The sequence below is a fragment of the Diabrotica virgifera genome, chromosome 3, assembly GCF_917563875.1.
Source record: "Diabrotica virgifera virgifera chromosome 3, PGI_DIABVI_V3a".
NCBI lineage: Eukaryota > Metazoa > Arthropoda > Insecta > Coleoptera > Chrysomelidae > Diabrotica > Diabrotica virgifera.
Genome location: NC_065445.1, coordinates 227626248 through 227644128, shown reverse-complemented (window position 1 = coordinate 227644128; position 17881 = coordinate 227626248). Strand labels below are relative to the sequence as shown.

Sequence of the window (17881 nt, the reverse complement as noted above, 5' to 3'; positions counted from 1 at the left end):
CTCCTTCTTCTTCTTAAAGTGCCTATCCGTTCCGGATGTTGGCGATCATCATGGCTATCTTGACTTTGTCTACCGCAGCGCGGAACAGTTCAGTGGTAGTGGTATTATACCACTTTTGTAAATTTTGAAGCCAGGAAATGCGTCTTCTTCCCGGTCCTCTTTTACCATTTACATACCTTCCCTTGGAGAATCAGTTGGAGAAGGCCGTAACGTTCTTGATTTCTCATTACATGTCCTAGATATTCTAATTTTTTTTGTTTTGATGGTTATGAGAAATTCACACTCTTTCCCCATTCTACGCAGGAATTCCACGTTAGTAATTCGGTCAACGCAGGATATACGTAAGATGCTCCTATAACACCACATTTCGAAAGCTTCGAGCCGATTCATAGATGTAACAGTTAGTGTCCAAGCTTCCATTCCGTAGAGCAGAACTGTGAATATATAGCATTTCAACAGACGGTATTTTGTTTTTAATGATATGTCTCGACTGTTGAAAATGGGTCTCATTCTAAAGTATGCTGCTTTCGCTTTTATTATTCGCTGTTTAATTTCTGAGTAGTCCCATTCGCTATTTAAATTCGTACCCAGATATGTATATTCTCAACTCTTTCGATATTCTGTAAGTTGAGCGTTTAATATTGTTTTTAACGATACTCCACTTTTTTTTTTTTTTTTTTTTTTGGAGGTCGTCTGACATATGTCTCCGATGGCACTGCAGCCTCATGGGCTTATTGTGCCAACCATCCTACCTTTTATGTCACCCAATCCACAAGCTTGGTTCCACGTACCAAATTGTACATCCCTAGCATGGGTTGGGTGGCATATTCTGCTGGACTTAATTTTGGTTGTCCATAAATAGCCTGCCTTTTGTGATCCAAAGCCTCACACTCGTACAGTACATGATGTGCTGTTTCAGTTCCCCTATTGCACATTCTGCAGTTAAGGTTCCCTTCGTACAGCCCAATTCTATTCAGGTGTCCTTTTAGGGCACAGTGACCCGTGAGAAGACCTGTAATTATGCGGAGCTGACTCCTATGTAATTTTATTAGTTCCTCAGCTCTCCGTTTTGAGGGTTCCCTTATTAAGGGCCTCCCGTGTCGCTGACCAGGTACGTTCCCCCAGTATTCTTTGTGTTTGTTTTTGACCCATTCCCTGACTTGTCCCCTAATTATTGTTTTAGGTACTCCTAGAGCAGGTTCTGGGCCAAAATATAAAGTTGATGAACCGTTCCTTGCCAGCTCATCTGCTTTCTCATTACCGTCTATCCCGGTGTGTCCTGGCACCCAGAATAGAGTTACACTATTTCTTTCGGCCAGTTCTTCCAGTTCTTGCCGGCATTCCCATACCAGCCTTGACGTCACTTTCGGGCTCATTAGTGCCTTCAGTGATGCTTGGCTGTCTGTGAGTATATTGATCCGTCTATTTTCATAGGCCCTCAAGTTGTTCATTGCGACACACTGCAGAATTGCGTACATTTCCGCTTGAAACACAGTTGTGTATGTTCCTAGTGAGAAACTGAGTCCTACATTCTCTGTTTCACTAAAAATACCGGCTCCAGTGCCTTCATCGGTTTTTGATCCGTCTGTATACCAGATCGATCCTCTGATTTTGCTACTGATGCTGTTCCATTCCCTTCGGTCATTGATTTCTATTCCGAAGTTCCTATTAAATGTGTATTTTGGTACCATGTGGTCAGTGTATGTATCAGATATACTTACCCCACCATAGTTCCAAATCTGATTATGGCCAAGGTTCTCGTATTTATCCCTTGGTTTTCCTTGCAGCCTGTATGCTCCCATCCTCGCTTCCCCTTTGATAAATATATCAAGAGGGGGTAGGTCTAACAGGGTTTCCAGTGCCGCCGTCGGTGTTGTTTTTATTGCTCCCGTTATTCCCAAGCATGCAAGTCTTTGTATCCTGCTTATCTTATTTATAGCGGTTCTTTGCTGCATCTTTGTCCACCATACCAAGGATGCATATGTTATCATGGGTCTCACTATCGTTGTATATGTCCAGTACGCCATTTTCGGACAGAGTCCCCATGTTTTTCCATGTGTGCGTCTGGTCAGCATTAATGTCGCCTCCGCTCTTTTAATTACTCTTTCAAGCTGTCGGTTCCAGGTAAGTTCTGGGTCCAGTATAACCCCTAGATACTTTACCTCTTTAGACAGCTCCAATTGTTCACCATTAAGGATCAGAGGCCCTAAGTCCTCCAGCTTCCTTCTTCTGGTGAACGCAATTGTGACTGTTTTGGAAGGACTGACTCTCAGCCCTTCTTCCTCAGTCCATTTGGTGACAATATTAAGGGCCTGTTGCATGCGTTCCCTTACTATGTTTTGGAATTTTCCCTGAACAAGGACTACCAAGTCGTCTGCATAGCCCAGGGTTTCATGGCCGTTCAATTCCAGGGACTCAAGCAAATCGTCCATGACAAGGTTCCATATTAGCGGGGACAGAACACCTCCCTGCGGACACCCTCGTCGGACCTGGGCGATAATGCTCTCCCCTAGAATGGACGTATATACGAGTCTCTGTTGTAGCATGTGGTCTATCCACTTGCAACAAATTTCATCGATCCCTTTTCTCCTCGATGCTCTTGAGATTGTTTCTAAGGATATGTTATTGAACGCTCCTTCTATGTCCAAAAAGGTCGCTAATAGTACCTCTTTGTGCTTGAGAGCATATTCAGCTTTTTCTACAAGCTGATGTAATGCTGTCTCTGTTGACATTCCTGCTCTATATGCATACTGGTTCTTATGTATCGGTCTGTTTTCCAATACGCCATCCCGTATATGCCTATCTAGCAGTTTTTCTAGCGTCTTAAGCAGAAAAGACATAAGACTTATTGGTCTCAGAGACTTTGCCCCATCCTGTCCAGTTTTTCCAGGTTTTGGTATAAAAGTTACTCTGATCATTCTCCATGCCTTTGGAATATATCCTAGAGCCAAACTGCTCCGAAGCACTGTACATATTCTATTTGCCAGAAGGTCGGATCCCTTCTGCAACAGTACTGGATAAATCCCATCTAATCCTGGCGATTTATAAGGTTCGAATGAGTGTAGTGCCCATTTTACTTTTTCCCCAGTTACTACTTTCTTTGCTGCCTGCCATTTCTCCTTGGATGCCCACAGAGGGGTATCTAGTTCTGATTTCTGGCAGTTCTCCAAAGTTAAGTCTGTAACTTGGGAACCGGGGAAGTGGACTTTCAGCAGTTCTCTAATAGTTCCTTCCCCTGTTTCTGTGTACTCTCCGTTTTCTGTTTGGAGAGTATATATCGGGCTCTGAGGTCCTTTTGAGAGAATCTTATGGAGTCTGGCGTATTCTGGAGTTCTTTCTATATCCTCACAGTACCTTCTCCATGATTCTCTTTTCTGCTTCCTCAGAGTTTTATTGTACTCAGTTAGGGCCTTTCTGTATTCATCCCAACTGATATTCTTGTTCATTGCGTTGTTGAATTTTTTACGAACTTTCCTTCTTAATTCTTTAAGTCCCTCATTCCACCAGGGCACTTTCCTGTTGGATTCCTTATTGATTGAAGGACAGTTGTCATTATACGCCGAGATGATTGTGTCTTGCAGCTGCTCCACAACCATTTCGAGGTCTGTTGTATTTCTTATCGTATCCTTAGTCTGTTTTAAACTATATTCCAGGTCTGCTTTATAAGCCTCCCAGTTAGTTTTCCTAGGGTTACGATAGGTTTCTAGGGTACATGTTTTTTCCCCTACTTCAAATTGTATGTGTCTGTGATCCGAGCAACTCGCATCATCAGACACACGCCAATTTGTAATTTTATTGCTAACGTAGTTGGTGGCTATCGTTATGTCTATGACCTCCTTTCGAGCCCTAGTCACAAAAGTCGGTTTATTACCTGAATTTATTATGTTCAGCTCGTTTTCCATGACAAATTCGAGTATAGATTCACCTCTTACATTCGTGTTCGTACTTCCCCACGTTGTATGATGTGCATTAGCATCACAGCCGATGATCAGCTGGGTTCTGGATCCCCTGCAGTCTCTTACCAGCTGCTCCACTTCCTTAGTTGGAGGAGAACCAGGTGCATCATATGGAAGGTACGCCGATGCGAGCGTAATCGCTCTTGACACCCTTCCCTTCCCCGGCCTTATCTTGACTGCCGTCAAGTCTCTAAAACAAAAATTTGTTAACGGCAGTATGTTAAATTTCTTTTTGATAATAATGCAGGTTCGAGGGACCTCGGAGGTTCTGTCATATATGAGTTCCCCTCCAACTCCCCCTAACCCCATAATATTTCCCCTGTTCACCCAGGGTTCCTGAATAAGGGCCACATCGAATTCCCTTTTTGCAGCCGTAAGGGCAGCCGAAGCAGCCTTACTGTGCTGCAAGTTAATTTGAAGGATTCTGATTCTCCCCTCCATCTTTTGCTCCAAGGACTCTAAAGATGACCATTCCGAGTCTGTAATAAGCTCGGAAACGGTTCCTCTCGAGGGCCCTGAAGGACACTTCGTCTATAGAGAAGGCCAGGAGTACTCCTTCCTTCTCTACTTTTTTGTTTAGAAGGAGCCACCCTCCCACTCTTAATTCTGGGTTCTGTTGCCCCAGTCGTGTTCGGATAACTCCCTCTTCTTGTGTCTGGCCTGGTATAAACACAAGAACTTTGGGTCTTTTGGGAAGATCTTTGGATTCGACAGCCGTCAAATCCGCGTTCTCCCACAAACGGCCCAGCCGTTCCACTGCACCTACCAGCCAGTTTTTGGTGTGTTCATTAGCGGGGGTAATCCATAAGACGCCTCCGCTAAAGGTAGTTCTGGCGAACTGCAGTGGATTACTGCTCCCCGAAGGAGCTTCATCCATTGCATCCGCAATCCTACTCTGGATCAGGTCAGCTTGAGCCTGATCCAGTGTTACCTCCGGATGTCGTCGATCTATGATCGCCATCCTGAGTCTTTGTGCGGCCTCTGTATAAGAGTCAGCAGGTCTGGGAGCCTGCTTCGTCTTTTTGGAGACCTGGGGTGGTGTAGCAGAGTACTCTCGGGGTCTCTTCTTACTTTCTTTATCGGGTCCTTTGTCTGTCCCGATAGCAGGTCTAGAAGAGCCCTCTTTCCTCTGCATCCTTTTCCGTGGTCGTTGTTCCCACGTCCCTTCTGCCATTTTTCTTTCCTTTGTCTGTTTCCTCTTCTGAGCCCCAGACAAACGTTTTTTGTCTGACAGGTCCATTCTTTCAGCCCCTGTCGTGATTGTATCAGCGGTTCCTTGAGTTCCCGCTGATGCTTCACTGTCGTGTTCTATTGTGTCCACGACAGTGCTTGAGCTGGAGGACTCGTCCGAGTCCGAGATCACTCCAGCCTCTTTTTTTTTATTTTGTTTTTGTTGGTCCATGTTTTATCCCACGAGTAGCTAGGGAAGTTTTGGTCACCTGTGCCAGAGCCCCGCATTAACACAGGAAGGCTAATAAAACCAGGGATTCGCCCATTTCCCGGAGTTCGCATAATAGCGGCTTAGCAACCCCTAAGTCCCGTAGGAGCATCCTCTACTACGCCAAACCTTCGGCTTATGCTGTTCCACCTTAGCTTGAGGGGATTTTTATTGTGGTTACCTTCCACTTGGCCGGCCGGTTAAGGCAAGCCCCCACACCTGGCAAACATTTCCTCAACAACCACCCGTCTGCCAGGCACGGTATGATAGCAGTCATTCACTCTCTCATGGAAGGGCTCATGTGTCGCACGATTTGGGCTGATACCAGGTCCTTCCTCCCGCGACACACGGGTCCTCGTCATTCATCCTCTCAAAGCACAGGTCAGCTGCCTCCCCTAAACTGTGCTACCACATGATCCGCGGTGCCTATTCTGTGGAAGCCCACATTATTTAGCAATCTTACCAGCGAGTGTGCGAGGAGCGTCATGCTCTCCGACAAGTCCGGAACTTCATGTCGCACCTCCCCCTCTCACTGGCTCACCCTATCAGCCATTGGGACGCGCCAGATGGGTCGTGGTCAACCCCCCGTGGGTTTGCAATCCGCAGGAGGAGGGAACTAGTCCCAACTACCGCAGACTACAATCCCCGGCTGGAGCGTTCTGTAAGTTGAGCGTTTAATATTGTTTTTAACGATACTCCACTTCTCCAAAACATATTTAAAAGTCTCTTGAGTCATTCTCATATACTGGAAGAATCGTTCATTATCTTTTAATTTTTGAAATAGATGATGATATTCTCCATAAATTAATCTTTCTCGATTAATAGGATGTACATCAACTCTCTTTCTTTTCAGTTTAGTCAAAACAGAATCTAAAGCAATTATATCATCATCGGAAGACGACATTTTGCTACAAGTAGTAGACGCAACTGCCAGATTTGAACGATCTCTCTCGCTTTTACCCGTCTTCACTGTGTTACCATACCCGCGCGCGAGAACCGCGCGGTTTGCCCGCTAGCGGAAACCGCTTTCACTATGTGTGCCGCCTTATACACCTAAAATCGACCGATTCTCTGTTATTTCAAGTTGAATACATTGATTTGAGCACGCACCAAAAAAAAAACAAACTCTTTTTACCTACCATATCTCTTTTTGTATTATAAATAGAAAATTTACGAAGGAACGAATCTCTTTTTTATTTATAATCTTAAAAAAATTTTATATAGTGTTTTTAGTTTGATGCATAGTTTTTAAGGTATTCACAAAAAACCGTCCGAAAACGTGTCATTTTTTAATGAAAATGGCCAATTTTGAACTACGCATAACTCAAAAAGTATTGAGTTCTCAAAAAAAAGTATAGATCAGTTTTTGCTTAAAAATAGGTTCTCTAGCCACTTCCATGCTTATTTTGACCAACAAATTTTCCACCCCCTTGAAGGGGTGGGAATTGCCCCAAGATAAAAAGCGCCATAGTATATAGGGTAGATTTTGTTTCTTGAGCTATTCCCTACTTACTGTGAAAATATCAAGTACATCGATGTAGTAGGATGGAATTCGGAGCCAAATACCCTCATTGACTGCCCTATAATAATTCTCTGCTATGATCGCGTGAGAGGGGACACACACAAGATTCTAGCAAAATTCCAATTTTCTGTAACTTTTCGAGTATTTGAGACACAGCAATGAGTTTTATGTCATTGGAAAGGTAATTTTACATTCTTTCAAAATATGTAAATATATACAGGGCGTATCTAAAAAATTAAGATTTTTTTTCATTTCCGGTTCAACCGGAAGCCATATTGTAGGTAAAATTTATTGTGCTAATAGATAATAAAGTACTATATATGTCTACCACATTTCAAATTTTAGTTTCTATTAAAGAGGAAGTTACGGGCACTCGAATATTTTTTTTATAAAAAATTCATAACTCCCCTCCTGTGAGGAGTTAAGAAATCTGACTAATGTTATTCAGTTTACCGATAGGATATCAAAAAATAAACAAATTCCTTGGAGTCATTTTTGAGAAAATCTAGTTCAAACTTATGTCAAATTTTGACCCCTTAAATATAGGCAACCCATAACGTTTTCTGAAAAACGATAATATTCTTGTTATAGCCCCATCTTTAGGCTATATAAATGTTTTTTCAAATTAAATTTATCTTAAATAAGTTTTTAGATTGGTAGGGAAATGTATCGGGTGGGCGGTCGGCCATGCTGGCCGCCATTTTGGATTTGGAAATGTCAAATTCCGTATTTCTATTTACCTGTCGATGAGCTAACTTTAAGTTAAATTTCATTCGTTTTGGTCAAAATTTGCAAAAATGGGCCCCAAATAACCCCCCTATTTCGGCCCCCCTTTGAGAGGTTTTTTTCAAAAGCTTAGTTTCTCGAAAAAATTCTTTTAAACTTACTCATACCGAATTTCATCGAAATCGGTCTAGTAGTTTTTGCTGGGCGGTGGCGACATACGTACGTACATACTTCCGACATGTTTTTTTTTTATTTGCTTTTTAGACTCAGGGGGACTCAAATCGTCGAAAAAAAGTGAAATCTGAAAAAAATTTTTTTGCACGATCCTATAACTTTATCTATTATACTCATACTGCGTATGTAGTACGATAAAGTAAAAATATATCGTTGTCCTAATCTGTAAACTGCGTAACTCCATAATTCTCTGAAAATGAGTTTTTGCTGCCATATGTTTGAAAAAGTTCTTACTTTTGGTTTAAAAAAGACACACGTGCATATTTTTTACCAAATAAGTAGGGACCTCTTCGTATACACCGTATCTCCCTTACCGCCAAATTTAGTACGAAAAATACGTAACTCCCTAGTTTGTCATACCACACGACTGACCTATCACTGTTTAGAAACTGATATTTTCAAGAAAAAGTTGGTGGAAAGTAATATTAAATACTTATTAAACAATATACAAATGACAGTGATATGCGTATCTATAAAATATTCCGTTTTACCATCCTATCTTTTAAAATAAGAGATACGTAGTATTCGCATTAGTCATATTTAAAGACATTGTTTTTTGTATTTCCTGTAAAATTTTGATAAATGGAGTTACGCAGTTTACAGATTAGGTCGACGATATATTAATTTATAGTCTCTTATCTTTTTCATACTGTTTTAAAATGTTGTTAAACTCATTAAAAGAACTAAGTAATTGTCCGCACTACATAGTTAATTTAAAAACAAACACTAAACAAAAAAAATAAGAAATCTCTATTAAACACAAGGCGATTAGACAAATTCTAACCTCACTCTGACACTCGCGGTATTTGCCACAGCATACACGCGGCTCAAGTTAGCGTGTATACAAAAAACCAGTAACAGTTCACGTTAAATAGTGACGTCATTGACTTGATAACGTTTAGCTTGCGTGTACCTAACTTTTTTATTTGCGTACACGTTAACGTGTACCTAGACACAGCGTATACTAAAACCTGGGTCAGTAGCTGGAATAGAGAATATTATTATTATGGTTCACGTACATTAAACCTACACTTTACATAAGAACACGTTTTTCGCTAATGGTCATCTATTGTATAGAGTTAAGGATTCTTGGTATTAATTATAAATAATAATTACATGTTTCATGCGAACATAAACACAATAATACAGTGCGCTGGAATAAGTGTTACAGGTCGATTTTTAAAATAATCATGGTATATTACAGCATCATTGTTTCGAACTTTACGCGATTACTCTTCAGGTGACAGGCATAACTTTGATTTTTTTAAATGGGAAAGTACATCATGTACCTCATTTGAAAGCTTTTGAAATACTGATTACAAAAAGGTATAATACTTTAATCCTTTTTGAGAGCGTAGGCGCAAAATTTCGGTCGAATTGTTTTTAAACGCATTCATTTTTTTTTTCGAATCCTGAGAAAACTGATAAGTATTTTTGAAAAATTGAAACGCATAATGAAAGATTACATTATTACAGAGGGCTGAAAGTTCCTTAGAATAAACAAAAATTTTCTTTTCAATGATATATTTGAAATTAAAAATCAGACTAAATTTTCTCTTTTTTTACCGCTTAAAATGCCGCTTTCACTTAAAAATTTTCCGCCTGCGCTTTCAAAAAGAATAAAAGTATTATACATTTTTATAATCAGCCTTTCAAAAGCTTTTAAATGAGGTGTCACATGATGTACTTTCCCATTTAAAAAAAATCAAAGTTATGCATGTCATCTGAAGAGGGTTCGCGTAAAGTTCGAAACATTGATGCTATAATATACTATGATTGTTTTCAAAATCGACCTGTCAGAGCGTTTTGCTTATATGCTAAAAATAAATAAGTTAATATCGATATATTTTTGGCAAAGTAACGTAAGTGACATTTTATGTTTTTTCATTGAACTAAAGCTATTATTGTTTAGAAGGTACTGTCAAAGTGTAGTAAGTCTAGAATTAATTCAAACGTAATATGTCTAGGCTTACAACACTTTGGCAGTACATTCTAAACAATAAGAGCGTTTGTTTAATGGAAAAACATGATTCGCCAAAAATGTCACGTTACTTTGCCAAAAATGTATCGATATGGGAAGAGAACACTTATTCTAGTGCACTGTATAAATATTATCTTTCTTAAGGCATACTGGATCAGTGTAGTTTGGAGATGCTACAAGTACCTAACCTTCCGCCAACAAACTAACCGAAACGCCATTCGATACATCATTCCTGAATCCGACCACCGTGGTATCACCGATCCAGATTATCCGAACCTGTTCCGCGATCAAGAGGCTGTCTTTGGTGTTTTGAAACAGACTCCGCCTCCCTCATATCAAGATGTTATGGATGAACAACCGCCACCATATCCTTGCACTACGCAAGTCGTACAGGAGACGCCAAACAGATTTAGGATTATACAGAACACTACGGAAAATCAGGTAAGATACCATTCCTCAAATAATGTGTCTACGTTTCCTTACAACTCTTCTTCTTTCTTCTTCTTGTAATAGGACTATGTCCTGTTTCTTCTGTTACGCAGTCTCTGCTGCGGTCCGGAGCTCTCGTACAATCGATTTTTGGTACTTCTGTGTCTTCGCCCATTTCGCCATACGTTCAGGGTCCATCCGATCTACGTGGTCTCTCGACATGCTTCGTCGTGCTCTTGGCCATCTCACTACGTCTTGAAAGGCCTAGCTCTCTCAATGTGTATTCGTTTCGTACTCTATCTCTGAGTGAGATACCTCTTATGGATCTGAGGGTTTCCATCTCTGTTGTTCTCACTATTTGTTTGGTCTTTGTTACCTCGGCCCTTGTCTCAGCTGCGTATGTCAGTACGGGTCTAACATGTCTTATAAATGCGGACTTTGCTTTCGGTGCTCATATATTTATTCCGTCAGATTATATCCCCTCAGGAAACCACATATTCTCGCTGCTTTCGTTGCGTACTATTTTGTTTCTTGCCACAGATGCCTGTCGCTAGATATTTCCACACCCAAGTATCTACCTGTTCGATTATATGGTCGTCCACTAATAATTTACATCTAAGTGGGTTCTTGGATATTACCATCGATTGGGTTTTCTCTGTGGATAGTGTCAGGTTATACATTTCGGCGGTTATTTTAAATGTTTGTAGTAGGCGTTGTAAGTCATCTTTGTTTTCGGCTATTAAGATTGCATCATCTGCGTAGCTAAGTATTCTCATGGTTCGATTATCCATTTTGTATCCCTGATTCATTTTGTTAACACTACCTATAACTTCATCCATTATTATTAAATAGGCATGGGCTGACACCCCTGTCTAATGCCGACATTAATTTTGATTTCTTCCGTGAGCCGATGTGTGGTTTTTATTCGTGTTTTGTTGGATCTATTGAGCTCTTTGATTATGCTTCTATATTTCTGACTTATGTTTTTCTTTCCAAGGATAGTGAGCACGTCCTTCAATGGTACTCTGTCGAACGTCTGTTTCAGATCTACAAAGCATGTGAACATGGGCTTGTCGAATTCTTTTGATTTCTGAACTAATTGTCGCATGATGAAAAAAGCTTCTATTGTAGACCTGTTTGGGCGGAAACCCTGTTGTTCGTCCGATACACCGAATTTCTTGTATATTTTTTGGGATCTTACAAATTCTTACCAATCTTGATAGTATTTCTTTCACACCGGATGCTATTAAACATCTTCTTCCTGCTTCCTTAATAGGCTCGCACCTATTCCATCTTTGGATGCCTCCTCATCAGATATCGAGGTTGTCACTCCATCTTTTCCTTGGCCTTTCTATACTCCTTCGGCCGTTTGGTGATCTGTCTCGTGCTATCTTTACCAGTCTTCCTTCTCCCATTCTGCTTATATGTATATGGCTATACCATTATTTTTTTTCTTTTTAGTCTCCAGTCATTTATATTCTCTATATTACAGCTTTGCCTGAGGTCTTTTTCTGAGGATTTTCCTGTGATGTCTCGAACTGTTTTCATTTCACACGTTTCCATCAGCATTTTTGCCCTTGTGATGTCAGGTCTTGTTTCCGCAGTGTAAGTCATAATTAGCCTAACTAAATACTGTCCTACAGTCCGTCTAATATACTTAACGTTGCACGTCAGAGATCTAAGTTGACATTGTGGCCCAATTACAAAAAATTCTTGAATTCATTTTAAATCAAATATATCACATGATTTTTGCGGAAGTGGTTTATACAACAAAACAAATTAATATTCAATGTAAATAAATAAAAACTTTAGAAATAGAAAACAAGAATTAAGTTATAATCATACGTTAAAGTAAATAATAAAAACAGTAAATATGATACAACAAATACTTATAGTAAAGAATAAAAACAAATATGAAGTGTCATCACCGCAACTGTCAAATAAATGATAATTTATACCAAAATGTCACCTTCGTTCGATTACAGTTACAGTGTGTTCCGAACAAATGTGCTTCATAAAAACGCTTTATAATCCATTTATATAAATTAAATTTAAGTTTCTGTCTTACAGACTTCTTCAGTAGAGCTGCCGCACACCTCTGAAGCAAAACGAAACCAACTGTCTATTTTGAGTGGAATTTTAAAAAATAATTTAAAATTCACTTTTGGGACGCTTTCTGCGACATCTCTTATAGAAAAGCGAAGTCTCAGATAAAAAAGTCACTATTAAAATAAAAATTAAAATAGCGAATAATTAGTTAAATCTGAAAATTATATTTTTTAAAATTCCACTTAAAATAGACAGTTGGTTTCGTTTTGCTTCAGAGGTGTGTAGGCAGCTTTACTGAAGAAGTCTGTAAGACAGAAACAGTGCATCGCCCCTCTGAATCGGAAGGAAACGTAAACTGTCTTTTTCATTTCTATCTTTACTCAGATTCGAGTACTAGGAACTTTCTTTCTGACCTTTTCCTAGACGAATGAAAGCGGAATGTGACTGCATATTGTAGAGTCCTTTTTGTTTTCTATATTCGTCATCTCTTGTTCTTATAAATTGTAAAAGGCAGAAATTAAGGATGTACCAGAAAGAAGTTTTAACCAGGAAAGTTTTCAGATTTAAATAATTATGTGTTATTTTAATTTTTATTTTAAGAGGATCGGTACGTATTTTCGGCTGCAATGCTATTCAAACGGGGATTCATTTTTTTCGAATCCTGAGAAAACTAATAAGTATTTTTGAAAAATTTAAACGCAGAATGAAAGATTACGTTATTAGCGAGGGCCGAAAGTCCCTGAGAACTTCTATAATGTTTATTTTAATAAGTTACAGGGGTGAAAAACTAAGAGAAAATGTAGTGTGATTTTTAATTTCAAATATCTCATTCGAAAGAAACTTCTTATTGGGACCGTGCAAGTTCGGCAAAGCGACCCCTATTTCTACGCTCTATACTAAAATTCGCACTTTTAATTATATTGGCCAATTATATTAGTCCTGGTTACTGGATAATTGTCAAGGCCATAGTCCAAAAAAATAATAAGAAGAAAAAATAAGATTCAGGTTATGTTATGAAATCGTCAACAATTGTATGTAGTAAATAAAATTAGTTATTAAAATGCAGTACTGCAAGCAAAATAAAATTAATTAAATTTACCTTTATATAATAATTGCATATCATACCAATATTGTGGAGCAATATATAATTTTTCTGCTTCATTGACAGAAGGTATGAAATATACGTCAATTTGACAATTTCAATTGACAATATGAATTATTTAAGATAGTTGCAATATTTCTCCGCGACTCGCGCAGGGTCGTTTCTCGTTTCCCCTTCCATTTACTTGCACACCGCGAATAGGATTCGAAAAAAATGGACACCATGTCCGTGGAAATCTAACATTCGCTATCTTTGTCATACAACGCACTCATTCGAATATAATGTTATGACAAGACTCAAGACAGTGACAAGTGGAGATATGTCCGACCCGCTATTTTGATGTTGTTCTGAAGCTGTTTTCTTGTGGCATTTTTACAATTTTAACTATTTATAATGGGAAATAACCCACAATATTATTAAATAATGATTTTTATTAACGTTTCGACGCCCAAATCGGGTGCCGTTGTCAAAATACAAAATACTGTATTTTGTATTTTGACAACAAAAATCATTTTTTAATAATATTGTGGCTTATTTCCCATTATAAATAGTTAAAATCGCTATTTTGATATAGCAGTTCATTCTGCTACTGCTTTTTAACGCTTTTACGATGATAATAAAATCAATCAACGAGTTGTTTATTAAATAGTATTGATAATGTATTTGAAAAATAATAATTTATTTAAGGCGTACAATTAATAAAAAGTTGTGCTTGTTTCGTAGTATTTTGCTTCAGTTTAAGTGAAGTTGGTGGTTGGACGTCTTCGGCGTAGGTATTTTTTTGTTACAATATGGCAGCATTTATGAATGTGTGTCATAGAAAAATTTACAAACTAAGAAGAAAATTCTTAATTTTTGGGGTCATTCTTTTATCAAATAAAATTTAATAATTGTGAAGAAGATTAACAAATAACAATTGTTCATTTTTATCCTCGCGTAACTCTTTTGTCGCTTCGGATCTGAGTCACTCATTTTTACTCATGTACAATTCTAATAATTTGGTACGTAAAAATGTGAATTCACAAATCACAAGCACATGGAAAACTAATTCCATCACGATTGGTGTAATGCAGACACGGCTGGCGCCACGCTTTGTAGTAGATACTTATGGTATTCTGGTCAGTAGTAGGTACTTCTGTTGTGTAGTAAGTTCTTCTCAACAAAAGCACCTACTTTTATGTAAAAGAAAATGCTACAAAGTAGTGACTATTTGCTGAAGCAATAGCATCTACTACGTTTTATGCATTCCGTCCATTTTCTTGAGTGAATTATTAAATGTTGACTTCATAAAGATGATTTTATAATAAAAGGCTTCGCTTTTTACGGAGAGTTTTAACGCTTTTTTTCTCGAAGAAAAATAATAAAATGATATTTTCGGCTCCTTTTCCTAAGTGACTTCTCTATTGAGGTTGGCGGTCAATATGGCAAATTTCTCTCTATTCTGAGCTTGATGAACTAAGTCATTTCCTGTTGTGTGAGTCCAATCTCTGATGTTTCGGAGCCAAGATTTTTTCTTTCTTCTTTAACCCCTTTTACCTTCGATCTTGCCATCTAATATTACCTGGAGCTGCTCAAATTCCCTGTAGCGCATTATGTGTCCTAGATATGACGTCTATCTAATTTTGATAGTATTGACCTTATCTAAGCTTTCCATGGTAACAGGACATTATTAAAATAACTTTACAACTTTTTTTCTTTTTCGACTATTTGTATAGTATATAAATAATGGTAACCACTGAATACATAATTAGTGAACAAATAATCCTATCATTTATACAAGTAAAGGTTATCCAAGAACATTCAAAAACTGAACGAAACCGAAATAGCCATCTCTACCTTTCTAATGACAATGTCACTGTCAACCTAATGTTTACATCTGCAGTTTCCATACCAGTGAGAATTTTACTACACGTAATTTGAAGTTTAAAGACAGAAAAAGTACGGATAGCCGTAAAATATTTGCGAATTATGTAGGTACCCATAGCCTTAATAGTTAATTTTTTATCTGAGACTTTTCGCTTTTCTTTTCTGAATTAAAGTATTTCATATTTTTGTCCATGAGTATATTGACATGTTATCATAAATAATGTAGCGTAAGCACTGTTGCCGATATGAAATATACGTTTTACCTGTCCCAGTTTAAAGAGATAGGCTTCAAATCCGATGGTCAATAGTAAATGTTCATGACTTCCGCCCGTCCAGACTTGCAATTTTTAATAATTGTATTTTTTTATATAGGAACCTAGCACCTCCGCCGAAGCTGTCAATGTCACACCCGTAATCGAAACTAGTGCTGAAGTATCACCTGCTGTAGTACCAGAATCTCCCGTATCCCAACAACCCGAAGAGCCTGAGTTACAACCAGAAGTAGGTAAAGCCGAAGCCGTTGAAATCGTAGTTGAAGCTGATGAGCCAAAGAAGGAGACCGAGCAAGACCCAAAAGTTGAGTCACCCACTAAGAAAGTTGCTGTCGTCCCACAAAACGAAAACTAGATCTATCATCTTCAAAATTTAATTCACTTTTTGGGATTTTATATATCACCCAATTTGCTCCAATTTTTAGCTAGTTCTCATAAATAAATTAAAAAAATGTTTTAACTTTCAATCACTTTGCAATGTGATTTTTATTTTGGGTATACATGTTAAATAAGAGTGCTTTAATGACAGTTGCATAGTGTAAGGCCATTGTCCCATCAAAGCTACACGATGTCGTCACGTTTCACGATGTATCTTTATTTTTTAACCTATGGTTTATATACACCGTACTCCCACCAACGCTCCTGCAAAAAGACATTCAAGTTATGTGTCGGTATCTTGTTGCCGCGACTCAACACACTCGACAGATCAGTTTAATAGAAAGATTCAAGCTGTGTGTGCGTTAGTCAATCGTATTCATATCATCGTCTTCACTTGATGAAATTGTTCACTGAACTAAATGTAGTAGAGACACAGCATAGAAAACGCAACAGCAGTGACACACTAGAAGGCGGGAGAAAAGTTCGCGCACTATTACTGCGCAGATCGTCGGCTATTTTCCTCGTAGTACCAGACAGTGTAGATAATCGATAGTGTTGCCGATTTGTACATAATTATCAGATTTACTTAACTTTTATGACATTCTGATAATAAATATTTTTTAACATAATTTTATACGTATGCCTGTGGGAATTATGTCAATAATTGGGACATCACACAAAATATTGACGATGAATGGCGATTGTAATCTTTTGCAGAAATTCCAGAAAATATTCAAAAAGAATCTCTTACGGGTAATAAAGTTAGTACAACAACTGATACTGCAGCAGTGCAGAAATAAAAAAAAATCCCGTTTTCTGAGATATCGTTGTCTGTCGACTTTTAAATGCGATCTGTGGCCAAATATTAAATTAGTGTTAGCAAAAGTGAAGGAGTAAAAGAATGTTACTCCTTTCAAACAGACAAAAAATGTTAAATTATTGTAATCACATAAAGTCTTCATTTTCACAAGATGAGGACGAGGAAATTTTATTTGAAAGCGTTCCAGATGTAGTTTTATTATAGCATAATAATAATATATTACATATAATTTTGTTACAAGTATTTTTGAATTAACAAGTTGAATAAAATAACTGTTTTCTTAATGTATTTTTACTACCCTTAGAAACTACTAAGATCAAAAATTTTAACATAATTTTTCGCAAAATCTGATCATTTTAGCAGTGGCTTAATATAATTTCATATAGTGACATCGGCAACACTGATGAACGAACACATCACATCACCACTGAGATGTATTAGGTACGCGAAAATGGCGACTCTGTTCTTTTCAACTTCAAAGGCGGCATCGGGGAGTGTCCTTGCTGGTCTAGTTTATTATGCTGTGGTAGAGACGTAGAACACACACGTTGCTTTGATAGGACAACTCCATGTCGCCTGCCTGTGCCATATCGAAATCATGTCGCTGTTGCGCAGATTTGGTGAGACAAGGCCCTTAGACCATCAGCTGTCGTTGAGTCACTCTATAATTCGTACAGAATCATATTCTGTCGTGCACTGTTATTATATGTAGAGATATTTATTTGGTTACTTAATGTTACGATAGTGTAAATGAAAAGCCTGTACTTTAAATATATAATAATATCTTCTAGAGTTAATATAATTGATCTTAGTTATTATCGTGGGTATTTTAGAGTGAAATAAATAATGTAGTTTAAGTGTTACTGTTTTTTGTTTCTTTTTCCCATTCCTTCAACTAAACTGAAGTGCATAGAAATCGGCTTACATAAAAATTTGGTCATTTTTTATGTCTAGAATGTCCTAAACCTGTTCTCCCATTTAAGTGCTTTTTTTTAAGAGCAAACAGTAGCGATCAACAGGTAGCAACAAACGCGTTCCAAGATTGCGGCTCTAATTTTGAATATTTTGTCGAGATATTTGGCACACATATTCGTAATATAATAAAGAA

The 17881-nt window shown here is 38.1% G+C and overlaps 1 protein-coding gene across 1 annotated transcript in view; it reads left to right on the top strand.

Moving 5' to 3' along the window:
* The window catches only part of LOC126881560 (lysosomal-associated transmembrane protein 4B), a 73553-nt gene extending 55917 nt beyond the window's left edge, over window positions 1-17636 (top strand). Inside the window, exons 6-7 of the mRNA XM_050645887.1 lie at window positions 10002-10298; window positions 15676-17636. Of these exons, the coding sequence (XP_050501844.1) occupies window positions 10002-10298; window positions 15676-15930 (552 nt within the window). The 3' untranslated portion in view covers window positions 15931-17636. The remainder of the gene's footprint in view (window positions 1-10001; window positions 10299-15675) is intronic.
* Window positions 17637-17881: the final 245 nt, after the last annotated feature.